General features: G+C 47.0%; 1 protein-coding gene across 9 annotated transcripts in view; it reads right to left on the bottom strand.

Moving 5' to 3' along the window:
* REPS2 (RALBP1 associated Eps domain containing 2) overlaps positions 1–13,126 on the bottom strand; it is a gene marked incomplete at its 5' end in the record, with an annotated part of 232,284 nt that overhangs the window by 28,173 nt on the left and 190,985 nt on the right. For all 9 annotated transcript variants that reach the window (XM_082864959.1, XM_082864961.1, XM_082864965.1 and 6 more), the window contains 2 exons: positions 2,743–2,888; positions 3,942–4,025. In XM_082864959.1, the coding sequence (XP_082721085.1) occupies positions 2,743–2,888; positions 3,942–4,025 (230 nt within the window). The remainder of the gene's footprint in view (positions 1–2,742; positions 2,889–3,941; positions 4,026–13,126) is intronic.

Below are 13,126 nucleotides of genomic sequence, written 5' to 3'. Positions count from 1 at the left end.
GCTTTACAATGTTGTGTTAGTTTCTACTGTATGACAAAGTGAATCAGCTATATGTATACATATAACCCCATATCCCCTCCCTCTTGCGTCTCCCTCCCACCCTCCCTATGCCACTGGGCAATGGTTTCTTAGGTATGACAGCAAAAGCACAAGTGACAAAAGAAAAAAATTCGATAAATTGGACTTGATCAAACTTAAAAATATTGTGCTGCAAATAGCACCATCAAGAAAGTGAAAAGACAATGCACAGAATGGGAGAAAATATTTGCAAATCATACATCTGACAAGGGACTTGCATCCAGAGTATATAAAGAACTCATAACTTAAAAATAAAAAGATAAATAATCCAATTAAAAATGGGCAAAAACCTGAGAAGACATTTCTCCAAAGAAGTTATACACATGGCCAATAAGCACATGAAAAGACGCTCAACATCACTATTCATTAAAGAAATAAAAATCAAAACTACAATGAGATACCACTTCACACCCACTAAGATGGCTATGATAAAAACCCTTAAAAATCAAATAACAAGTGTTGGTAAAGAGGAGGAAAATTTGGAACCCTCATACTTTACTGGCAGGATTGTAAAATGCTTTAGCCACTGTGGAAAACAGCTTGGCAGGTCCCCAAACTGTTAAACATAGAGTTACCATATGACCCAGCAATTCTACTCCTAGGTATAAATACTCAAGACAAATGAAAAGGTAAGTCCACACAAAAATTTGTACACAAATATTCACAGCATCATTATTCTTATTAGCTGAAAAGTGGAAACAACCCAAATGTCCATCAACTGATGAATGGATGAATAAAATGTGGTATATCCATATAATGGAACATTATTCAGCAGTTAAAAAAATTAAGTTCTCACTTACTATACAACATGTATGAACCTTAAAAACATGATGCTAAGTGAAAGAAGCCAGTAACAGAAGACCACATGTTGTATGATTCCATTTAAATGAAATGGCAAGAGCAGGCACATCTATGAAGACGGAAAGTAGAGAGCGGTTGCCTGGGGCGTGGGGCAGGGGAGAATGGAAAGTGACTGCTAATGGGCACAGAATCTCTTTTGGGGGTGATGAAAATGTTCTAAAATTACACTGTTATGATGGTTGCACAACTTCGTAAATATGCTAAAAACCACTGAAGTATACACTTAAAAGAGTGAATTGTATGCTATATGAAATGTATCTAAATAAAGTTGTCTTTTAAAAAAGATGAAGAGGACTTCCCTGGTGCTGCAGTGGTTAAAAATCCGCCTGCCAATGCAGGGGACACGGGCTCGAGCCCTGGTCCGGGAAGATCCCACATGCCGCGGAGCAACTAAGCCTGTGCACCACGACTACTGAGCCCGCGTGCCACAACTACTGAAGACCGCACACATAGAGCCCGTGCTCCGCAACAAGAGAAGCCACTGCAATGAGAAGCCCATGCACCGCAACGAAGAGTAGCCCCCACTCGCCGCAACTAGATAAAGCCCATGCGCAGCAACGAAGACCCAACGCAGCCAAAACTAAATAAGTACATTTATATATTTAAAAATAAAAGATGAAAAAAGAAGATCTCTGCGTGAACTCCACCAGCGGCCCTGCCATCCAATTTGGAGGATGTCGTAGCCACCACTGAGTGACTAGCATTGATGTGAAGTGCAGATTACAGTGGAAAGCTGGGGAGAACATGGAAGCAAGTTTGGCTGTCTGTGTCCCTGACAGAGATGCATCCTCTAGGCTGGAAGGTGGCTGGAAGATGGCCAAAGCTTTCAGTGACTATTAAGGACAAAATATACTTCCTTTAAGCACTAATACTACCAGGGAACTGTCTATTTGGAAAAAACAAAAGCCATTACCTGAAGAAGAGTGCTGCACAGATTCAGAATGGGGATTGGCTTCAAAGGCAAGCTGCACCCACAGAACCTGTTGCTTTTCTTCCCATAACAGTGTAAGCAGGAGTAACTCCGAAGCAGCCCCTGAGACCCACAGGGCCCCTGGAGCGGTGCCATGACGTATCCCGAGCATTTGTGTTAGTGACTAGTCAGGCTCACTTGAAGTAACACGCAGCAGCAGTTTTCTGCCCTGGACACCTGGCTCAATTTCACTGAGGCAAGTGATGGCTCTTCTTAAAGCCAAAGCCTGGAGAAGGATGGTCTTCTCGGTCCCGGGCCATGTCCACAGGTGTCCCTACCCTCCATCCAGCTGATCATACAGACAGATATCTTAGCAGCTCTGCATGTGACCATTCTGTGCTGAGATGCTCAACAACAGAACCCCTTCATGGGGATGAAAAGGAATCACACACCACATCTACTCAAAGTTGGGTCTGAGGGTCTTAAAGCTGGCCACGTGCACCGGGGAACATGAGATAAGACAGGCAAAGAGGGAAACTGCCATTTATATTACTGTCTTCTTCCCAGGAAAACACAGGCCAGAACAAAGAAGAGCGGTAGGAAGGAAAGGAAGAGGAGGGGAGGAGGGGAAGGAAATCAAACCAACCCAAAGCACACGCCAGCCTGGGACTTGCTGGTCCCTGGGGTCAAGTTAAGCCCATCACTTAGAAAGCCTCTTTCTATGTGACCGGGAGACTGTAATCCCATCATAGAAATGAGTAAGGTAAGACTATAACCATTAAAATCACACCTGTCCATGGTGATGAGTGTAAATGTAAGTTTACATTTACATATGTATAAGCAGATTTAAAATAAACTTTCTGACCTTTCGCGCATTTATCCGTTCTACTTACTTTTGCACTGTTGGATGGGGTTTCACGGTTGCTACAGAAGCTGGCCCGCCTACAGCCGTAGTAGGCTCTTGACTTTCTGTAGCTTGATTTTCAGGTCGGAATTTTCTACGGATGGGCTTTGATGGGGGCTGAGAATACGGTATATCCTGTGGATTTAAAAAAAAAAAAAAACCAAAAAGTTAAACAAATGCCACCCATCACGTCAATGCCCCACGTTACTCTCGGCGTATCCCCAAGGTCAGTCGTGTGCTCTATTCAAACTCCACACCTCAGGACAAGTGGCTGATTCGTGGCTTGGCAAGACCTGGAGAGACCCGGGCATCAGATTCCAGGGGCCTTTCCTTCTTTCTTTTTCTTTTTTTTCATGCTTGCAGCCTATTACCTCTTTTGTCACCTGGAAGGACACGGGACTCAGATGCCCTCTCTCCCTCCCCTCTTTTCTTTTTTAAATGCTGTGTGCATCTCACACCACAGGGCCTTTCCTTACTGAAGACAAAATTCACTCTTGCCTCACTTTGGGGCTTTTGGGAATATGTTCTGAATCTGTTCTAAGTTTTAAAGTTTGTAGAGGTCTTTGTCATATGCTCATCATTCTCCAACCCCCAGCTCCTACATCAAGCCAAGCTGACGAGCCACTGTGTGTTCTGGAAGGAGACAGTTGGCCTGCTTCCTTGGAGGCCCTGCCTCACCTGTGCTCCCGAGCCCAGGCCCACGTGCTCTGTGATGGGAGGAGGGCCTGAGGAAATGGGCAAGGAAAAAGGAGGGGGAGAAGACGGATGGGAGAGCACGGTGAGTGAGCAAGCAAATGGCCCAGGACTTGGTGACATGGGTGGGCAAGGGGAGACCGTAGCAAAAAGACTAGGAAGGGGAGACCACCCCAGCCCCCAGCGTGCTCCTCGAGGCTTAGCAGGATGCAGGGCTCCCCACTGCACCTCTTGGTCTTGCCAAAAGCAAGGCCACCATATTTAGCTGGGAGGTTGAAGAGGGAAGTACAAACTGTCAGAAACATCAAGGTGGAGCCCAGGAATCATCAGGACCCTAATCTTCACAAAGAACCCAGATTCTAGGAAATCTGGACCATAAACATTCATGTCAGGGCATGAAAACTTTAAAACGGTATGTCTGCTAACAGCGGCAAGCAGCCCAGGGGAGGGAGGGGTCACAAGACCATCACAGTAACATCCTCACGCTGGCCTTACCTTCTTTGCTGGACTACTTTCCGCAGCTTGGGAAGGGGCTCTGTTCAGCTGGGGGTGTAACTCGGCCTCAGACGCTTGTTCAGACTGTAGCAAAAGATCACAGAAAGGAAAAAAATGTAAAAACATAACCACCTAAACATGTAATGAAGAGAGCTTAGGAAAAGAGTTACTAAGGGGAAAGAGCCAAGGATGGTCGGGGCTGCCAGTCCTCGAGAAAAGCTTCTGTAGACCCTGCTGTTCCCTCCCATCCCTCCTCCCAGCATTGTCCAATCTTAGGGAAAGAAGTCACAGGAATGTCTTCTATAACTGGATGTATGTATTGCTAAAAACTAATGCTTCGAAAGCACAAACTAAAAATAACAAAGCGTATCAGAAAAATGGGGTGGGGAAAGAAGTTAAAATTTCAACCCGATCACTAACAAAAACAATAATTATAATGAAAAGCACTGAAAGCTTTTTAAATATTAAATTTCTGATAAAACACTCTAGTAGATATGACTCTTTACCTTAAAAAAAGGTGAGGGGTAAGCATGATGGAAGGGGTAAACAGAGGGATTCTGGCTGCTGAGTGGTACGGAGTCCGTGAATGTAAGCACAAAGACGGGAGGAATGGCCCCAAAGGCCTGCAAGACAGCGGGGCCACACAGCCCGGCGCAGAGCCCAAGGAGCGCGGGTGCCCCTGCTCAGCTTCCTATCTCCCGGGCTTGCTACATTCAGCGCTGCTGGAGTCCTTGGCTTTCAGCCACTATTAGCCAGGGATGCAAAATGTTAATAACATGTGAACCAACGTGACCTCCACATTATCAGTCCTCTACTGACCCACAAGCTACTCTGCATCACAGAAACACACACTGCAGCATGCAACCTATGGGTCTGAGGGCACCTACCTCGTCGCTAAGCAGCCCTCTTCAAACCCTTGCGGGGCCTGGCTTCTTCCTTATTGTGACCCTACTCCTCCCCAACCACCGCCCCACCCAGCACGTTCCAGCTGCCTCTAGTCTTCAGAGACCAGCAGCCCAGCTCGGCACCCTCAGCTGTGTTTGTAAAAGTCCTGTCCCTGGCATCTGATGAGTCGCAGTCTCCAACTTGGAATCATTCTCTCTTCCTGTTCTGGCTCCTCTTGTCCCTCACGTGAGCGGTTTCTCAAGGTCCTGTTTTCGGCTCTCCTGCTCCATGTTTCCCTCCCTGTCCACTCTTCCCCACAGTAAGCCCGTCTGCTCCTACACTTCCACTGCCCGCGCTGGAATCCTTGGTGCCCAAGCAACTCCCCGCCTCTTTGAAACCCACGCTGCAGGCACTCTACATGCATGATTTCTAGTTCCAAGTTTTTCTTATAGCCTTCTCCTTTCCATTAAGGGTAACTGTATTATTGTTGTTGTTGTTGTTGTTGTTAATAGATGTGTACTATGAACCACCGAACACTTGCTATGTGTCAACATGTTGTTCTAGATGTTTTGCATGGATTACTGCATTTCATCATCACAGTCTTAGGAAGTCGGGAAGAAACTAAGGACCCAGAAGGTAAGGGACTCACCCAATATCACACAAATAGCAGAGTCCAAACCCAGGCCTCAGGTTCCAAAGCTGGGCTGTGACCACTATGCTCTACCGCCTCCAGCACTCTTGGGCCTGAGTGTTATTCACTCAAGAAGTATCCAAGTTATTCACTCAAAAAGTATCCAACAGCCACAACAGGCAGCCCCTGTAGTAGCACCGGTGTTCAAGGATGAACTTGTTCAAGGATGAACAAGCTCTGGACCTTGCAGTCTAGCGGGAAAGGCAGAGAATGAGCAGGCAAACAGGCTTCAGGGGAATAAGGACTACAGCGAGGGCGTGCGGGGGCTACAACAGCAGCCGGCCTTGTGGGTCACCAACACTCAGGCAAAGGTGACATCCCGGCTGCGAGCTGGGTGCAGAGGGGCACTGCACAGGGGTGGCGAGAAAGGAGGATTGAGGGGCCTCCCAGGCTCTGACACCCGGGAGGGCAGGCTGGGGTACCACGAGAGCACGGAGGCCAACCTCCGCAACAGGAACCGAGGGAGAAGCAGGTGGGAAGGGGAGCCTGCTTTGGGACACACTGAGTCTGAAGTACCCGGAAGCATCCAAGTGAAGTCGGTCAAGAGCCATTCACGGTCAGGCTCCCCCACCTTCTCGGGGGTTCGGACAGATGGCATCACACTCCAAGATGCACTAGTCCAATGTCAGCTTTCTGAATGGCTGAGCAAGGACCTGACAGGCACCTAGTGCAGGGCTGCCCGTGACCTGTGCTGAAGAACAGGACCTGGACCTGAGGCCCACACTCGCCTTCCACTGCCAATCCACGGCCTGCCCTGCTACGGCCCACCCGCTCTCCACAGGGACCACAGGTTTGCGCCCACATGCCCAGCAGCCAGGCAGAGAGGAGAGAAGTGACGGACCAGTCACCCCACCTTTCAGTTGGTCAGTTCCCCTTCGTATCATCAGGCAGGTGGAGAGAGGTGTCCGTCCTAACGCTCCCTTTCCTGGGGAGATGAGTGAAGTCTCCTTCTTGTGGAAATATTGAGGGAAATGATAAATTCCATCCTCTTTTCAACAAAAATGAGGATTCTGAGCACAGCAAAAGCAGTAGAGTGTCTGTATCACTGACTTCCTTTTCTTGTAAACATCTCTAAATCACCAACAACAATGGGGTGGGGCTTGGGAAGGATGAGGAGCAGTTGTGAGGCCTGAAAACTGTTTTCCATTTTAAAATTTACCTTCCTGGGCTTCCCTGGTGGCGCAGTGGTTAAGAATCCGCCTGCCAACGCAGGAGACACAGGTTCGAGCCCTGGTCCGGGAAGATCCCACATGCCGCGGAGCAACTAAGCCCGTGCACCACAACTACTGAGCCTGTGTTCTAGAGCCCGCGAGCCACAACTACTGAAGCCTGCATGCCACAACTACTGAAGCCCACATGCCTAGAGCCCGTGCTCCGCAACATGAGAAGCCACTGCAATGAGAAGGCTGTGCACCGCAACGAAGAGTAGCCCCCGCTCGCCACAACTAGAGAAAAGCCCGCGCGCAGCAACGGACACCCAACACAGCCAAAAATAAATAAATAAATTTATTTAAAAAAATAAAATTTACCTTCCTGAAATTGTATTCAAGGGCCTGGGTTTTCTAGCTCTATGACTAGTAACAAACAACTCTGCAGTGTTAAGTCAGGCTGATCTAACCATCAGTCTCCTTAAGAGGAAACTCAAGACCTCCCCACCACTTTCTACTGGTCCAGGATCCATTCTAAATGGGTCCACCTATTAACATTCAAAAGAGCAAATCTCAGGAGGGGCCTAGAACACAAGAATCAGGAAGGACCTGGAAAGGCAGAGCCTCACCCCAGCCAGAACTTATCCCAGGAAAAGAGATGGAAAAAGAAAACTAGCTTTGTGCTTAAAAAAAAAAAGAAATTAAAAAAACCTGAAGATGAGACTTAGACACGCAAAAGCCCCTCTTCCCAATAAACTATTCCACTTCCCTTCATGAAAACAGTGTGAAGCTCACATAAGACTTAGCAGCTGGCAAGCAGGTCAAAGTGGGAGATTCCGTTGCTATTTCTTCAGACTTTTCTAAGTTAACAATTCTGGGAGAATGAAAACCCATGAAAACAGGGGGACCTCAGTGGCTCCCTTTCTTCTCTGTGTATTAGAGAAATGGGGGAACAACTCTGCTATCAATATGGACAATACATCCTTGTCCAAAAGTTCTTGTTGTCTGAAGCGAAATCCAATGCCTGAACTTCATGAAAGAAATAAATATGTGGAGTACAATTATACTGGAATATCAGTCCTTCCCTCATGGCTCCATGTGTAACAACACATACCTAGCTGGGACGTGACAAGCCAGGAAAAGGCACTTTTAGCCAAGAGCTCATTGAAACTTGAGCTAAGGTCCCTTTTAAAAATTTAACTGTCATTTGAATACTCTCCTATCCAGAAATGAGAAACATATTTTCATTCTAATTTTGCAATGAAAAACCTGGACAGGTCACATGGACTTGGAAGGTGCTGCCACTCAGGATGCTGAGAACTGCTGTGGGGTTTTGATGGAACAACATGGGCTCTGCTCAGTTGGCTCCCCAGAAAGGGACACAGGCCCAGGGAGGCTAAGCATTTGGATTCTCCACCAGAAGAAGGGATCATTCAGTTATTCAATTATACAGATAATTATATTATACATCTGATGTGTCACTTTCCAAGAATCCTCAGCTCAGGTTCTGCTTCTAGGCAACTGGACCTGAGACACCAGATACTGTGCTCCCAGAAGAGGGAAGTTAAAGCACTCTAGTATGTTTCTCCTTGGGCTGTCTCTTGAATCACTTGTTCTGGGGGAAGCCAGCTGCCATGTCCTGAAGCCACTCAGACAGCCTTGTGGAGAGGCCTACATAAGAAGGAACTGAGGCCTCCTACCAACAGCCACGTGAATGCACCGTCTTAGAAGTGGATCCTTCAGCCCCCATCCAGCCTTCAGATGACACCAGTCCCAGTTGATGTCTTGACTGTGGCCTAATGAGAGACCCTGAGCCAGAACCACCCAGATTAGTTGCTCCTGAATCTCTAACTCACAGAAGCTATGAGATAATAAATGTTCATAGTTTTAGGCCTCTTAAAAAAATACACTCTAGTAAGTCTGGAACTTGGGGTCTAGTAGGGTGGAATAAGTGTGAACAGTGGAGAACAATGGGAGAGCTGAAGTTGGAGAAGGGCAGTGGATTGGACCACACATGGTCTTACAGATTGTCATCCTGGACTATTTGGCCACTCAGTACCATTCCCCACATCTATGCTCTTCCCTACACTGCAGTGGGTCAGAACCTGGGAACTACATTTATAGAATCTCCTTTCAACACAGTTCCTTACTGCCACTGAGAGTCACTCACATGAAACCAAGGAGGTGACAGAAAACAAGCCATATTACTGCTCCTCTGGCAGCGGCGGGCAGAAAAGCATGGGCTTCAGCAGTCAGAAGATCTTGCTGTGGCCTTGGGCATTTCCCTGCAAATCATGACTTCCATGCTGCAGGCATCCTGAGCATCTCCAGCTGTTTCCTTCAGTCCTTGGAATATCTGCATTTCCAGTAAGTTGTGGTAAAGCTGATAGCGGTAGCCTTCACTCACCTCTGCTCCTCTAGCACATCTAATTCTTTCTGTAAGCACCTAATTCCGTGAATGAAATCTCTTCCAGTGTGAAACACCTAGAGCAGTTTCTGTTTGCCTGACTACACCTTGGTTGGTACAAGGATTTGGAGCTTATCCCAAGGGCCAAAGGGGCCAATGCAGGATTTCAGGTAGGGAAGTGAGCTGACTAGATTTGTGTTTTAGAAGGATCATTCTGGACCCAGTGAGTAAAACAAATTGGAAGCGACCCATACTGGGGGAAGGGAACTCAATTAGAAGGCTAAAGAAGAAAACAAGACAAGAGACGATGGTCATTCAAACCAGTCTGGTGAGAGTTAGGTTAGGCAGATTTGAGAACTATTTGGACTGGAAACTGGATACTTCCTTGGAGATTGGTGGAGTGTGGGAAGTGAAAGAACAGTGATACACGGAGTCCTGGCTTCCATCTTAGACAATGGGCAAATGGTTGAGACAGGAAATAGTTTAAAGCAAGAGCAAAGAAACATGGCAGCACAGTAGCTGAATAAAATTAAGCAGACTCATCACAAACCAGTGCTAGAACAACCCACCCAATAAGGGTTCCAAGGGAACACCAGTTCCACGAATTTCTTAGAGGAGGGACTGGCAAACATTTTCTGGAAAGAGCCAGATAGTAAATACTTTCAGTTGTCCCGGTCATTCAGTCTCTGGGTCTCCAGGTCTCTGCTGCCAACCTGCAACTCTGCTGCTGAGTGCAAAACCAGGTGCAGACAATACAAGGAACGGGCGTGGCTACATCCCAATAAACTATTTACAGAAACAGGTGGCAAGATAGATTCGGTGTGTGGGTGATAGTTTGCCAGTCCCTGACCTGGAGGGGAGAAGATTCTACACATAAGCTTAGGAAACACTGCAGAGTCTCTCCCTCTTAGAAATCCAGAGAGCGCACAGCACGCCACACACCCTGAACTCCTGTGAGGTAAAGGAAGCCACTGCCCTTGTTTAACCCAGCAGTTCACAAACGTATTTGGCTTCGACGCCTTATTCTCATGTAATTCACATTACCATCCAGCAAAACTAATGTTCTGTGGAACACACTTTGGGAAACACTGACCTACAGACTGGGTTCTAGAGGAATAAAGGAAAACCATTCCATTTGATTTGAATGGCAAACTCCATTCAAGTCAAATGTACATCCCTCTGCCTCTAGCCTTGGCCAAGCGTGTGAGGCAGGGTGAGGACGTGTTGTTGCTGGGCAAGAAGGGCTCCCTCCCTGCCTCTCCGCTTTCCTGCAGTAGCAGCTCTCGCTGCTGCTGCCAAGTACTTCTCTGCAAGAATTTATTTACTGCACTCCTCTAAAACCTCCTGGACACAAACACAATAAAAATCATTCCTTATGGTAGTTAAAACACATGAACAGAACACTGATAACTTATGGATTTTTTTCTGAAGTAGCTTAAAAACAACACGTCTCAGGTTCCAGTTCCACCCAGGCAGGTGAGCTCACAAAGGCCCTGCGGCTCCCATCTGAGCCCAGGTGCTCATCACACCCACCCCCCCCAACCTGGGCCACTGCAGAAACTTCAGTGGGTCCTTCTCCAGCCTTCGGTTTTTCCCCTGGTCTAATCCACCCTGCAGACCACTGAGGAACTCATCTTGTAAAGCGCCTTCTCATCAAAACACTTTTTCTCAAGGCCCCTCGATGGGTCCCTAAGGCCTGTGGCACACAACACAACCGCTCGGCCAGTTAAAGAGCTTCCATCGGGCTTCCCTGGTGGTGCAGTGGTTAAGAATCCACCTGTCAATGCAGGGGACATGGGTTCAAGCCCTGGTCCGGGAAGATCCCACATGCCGCGCAGCAACTAAGCCCGTGCGCCACAACTACTGAGCCTGCGCTCTAGGGCCTGCGAGCCCCAACTACTGAGCCCGCGTGTGACAACTACTGAAGCCCACGCGCCTAGAGCCCATGCTCCGCAACAAAGAGAAGCCACTGCAATGAGAAGCCCGTGCACCGCAACGAAGACCGAACACAGCCAAAAGTAAATAAATAAATCAATTAAATAAAATAAAGAAATAGGAAAAAAAATTTAAAAAAGATCTTCCATCATTTGGCTCCAATTTACCTCTGCATCATAACTGCATTATTAGTTTGCCAATTGGGAACCCACTCCAGGCACATAAGTATTACCTGAATCTTCAAACACACCACAAGTTTCTTCTCAACTCAATTCTATTTATTCTAGAACTTCTAGCCCAGTGGTTCCCAAATATAGCTACACAAGAGAATTATCTGGGGAATTTTTATAAATTACAGACTTTTAGATACTACCCCAGACTTCTCTAATTAGAATCTCCTAGGGCTGGAACACTAGAACTTCTATTTTAACAAGCTCCCTGAGTGATTTTTATGTAGCCAGCCCAGACCAGCTAGGGACCACTGATGGCCCAAACTCTTCATTTAAGAAATGAGAAAACCAAGTCTCCAAGGTCCTGGTCTGGAAAAGGCCACAGGTGCTCCAGCAAAAACTAACCAGGCTTCTTAATTGTTTTCTTCTCCATTTACCATGGAGGCAATAGGTGGTATATGCAATATGGTTTCATAAATAAATAAATACATATTTGAAGCTGTGCAAAATTTTTACCAGTAAGACTTTTATTTAAAAGTCGAGGGACTTCCCTGGCAGTCCAGTGGTTGGGACTTCGCCTTCCAATGCAGGGGGTGCGGGTTCAATCCCTGGTTGGGGAAGCTGGGATCCCACATGCCTCACGGCCAAAAAAACAAAACATAAAACAGAAGCAATACTGTAACAAATCCAATAAAGACTTTAAAAATGGTCAACATTGGGCTTCCCTGGTGGTGCAGTGGTTAGGAATCCACCTGCCAATGCACGGGACACAGGTTCGAGTCCTGGTCCAGGAAGATCCCACAGGCCGCAGAGCAACTAAGCCCGTGCGCCACAACTACTGAGCCCACACGCGCCACAACTACTGAAGCCCACGTGCCTAGAGCCCCTGCTCCTCCACAAAAGAAGCCACCACAGTGAGAAGCCCGCACACTGCAACGAAAGCAGCCCCCGCTTGCCGCAACTAGAGAAGGCCGGCGCGCAGCAACGAAGACCCAATGCAGCCAAAAGTAAATAAATAAATTTTTTTTTAAATGGTCAACATCAAAAAAAACTTTAAAAAAAAGAAACATGAATGTGTTTTTAAAAAATAAATACAAGTCGAATTTGCAACAAGCAAAGAGTCACATATTCATGCTACTGACAGATTAGAAAAAGAAACTTAAGCTTCATTTACCTCCCAAGAATCCAGGCAGATCCCAAGACAGAATCACAAAGGTCAAGGCTGATTTCTAGGCAGATGAGCAGATAATCCTGCTACTGTATCTAGGGGATCTGCAGCATCTTAGTGGTAGTCTCAGTGTCACTTGGTGCTTGACTTTAACCTGACCCCAATCTCTGCTGGTTAAGGACACACCAGAAAGCCCTGTGGTCAAACCCAGGCATAGAAGATGCAGAACCAACAGCCAGCAGCACAGTGGCCACAACAAACCCCATCATTTGACAGTCAGTCTCAGAGAGAAAATCCAGAGGACTGAGTTCTCTGTAAGAACAATTACCAAAATCCATGACCCAAGTCACTTATGAGAGACAGAAATGGAGCTGAAGTATAAGCACCTGGAGGGTAGGAGCTGGGTCTTGTTTCACTCTCGCTTCCCCAGTGCCGAAGCTAAAGACCAGCAAACAGCAGGTCCTCTGATCAATGTATGCAGTGAACTGGTAATGAATCCAACACTGTTTCATATTCCAGTGGACAAGTCAAAAACTTCATCCCATGGCAACTGGGGCCACAGAGCACAGCAGGTACAGGGCACAGGCTTTGGAGTCAAATCCAGGCTTGGCACTGGCTTGGGCATGGGCTTAACCTCTCTGAGCCACAATTTCATCATCTGCAAAAGGGGATAATCCATCTAACTCCTAGCATTGTGAAGATTAAGTGAAACATCTGTCTCGGGTGCGAAGCACAGTAACCCAGTAGCTATTCACTAATGGCAGCTACTATCATAATCGGG

This window comes from Leucopleurus acutus (genome assembly GCF_964270905.1).
Source record: "Leucopleurus acutus genome assembly, chromosome: X".
NCBI classification, from domain to species: domain Eukaryota; kingdom Metazoa; phylum Chordata; class Mammalia; order Artiodactyla; family Delphinidae; genus Leucopleurus; species Leucopleurus acutus.
This window is presented reverse-complemented; position numbering and strand designations above follow the sequence as displayed.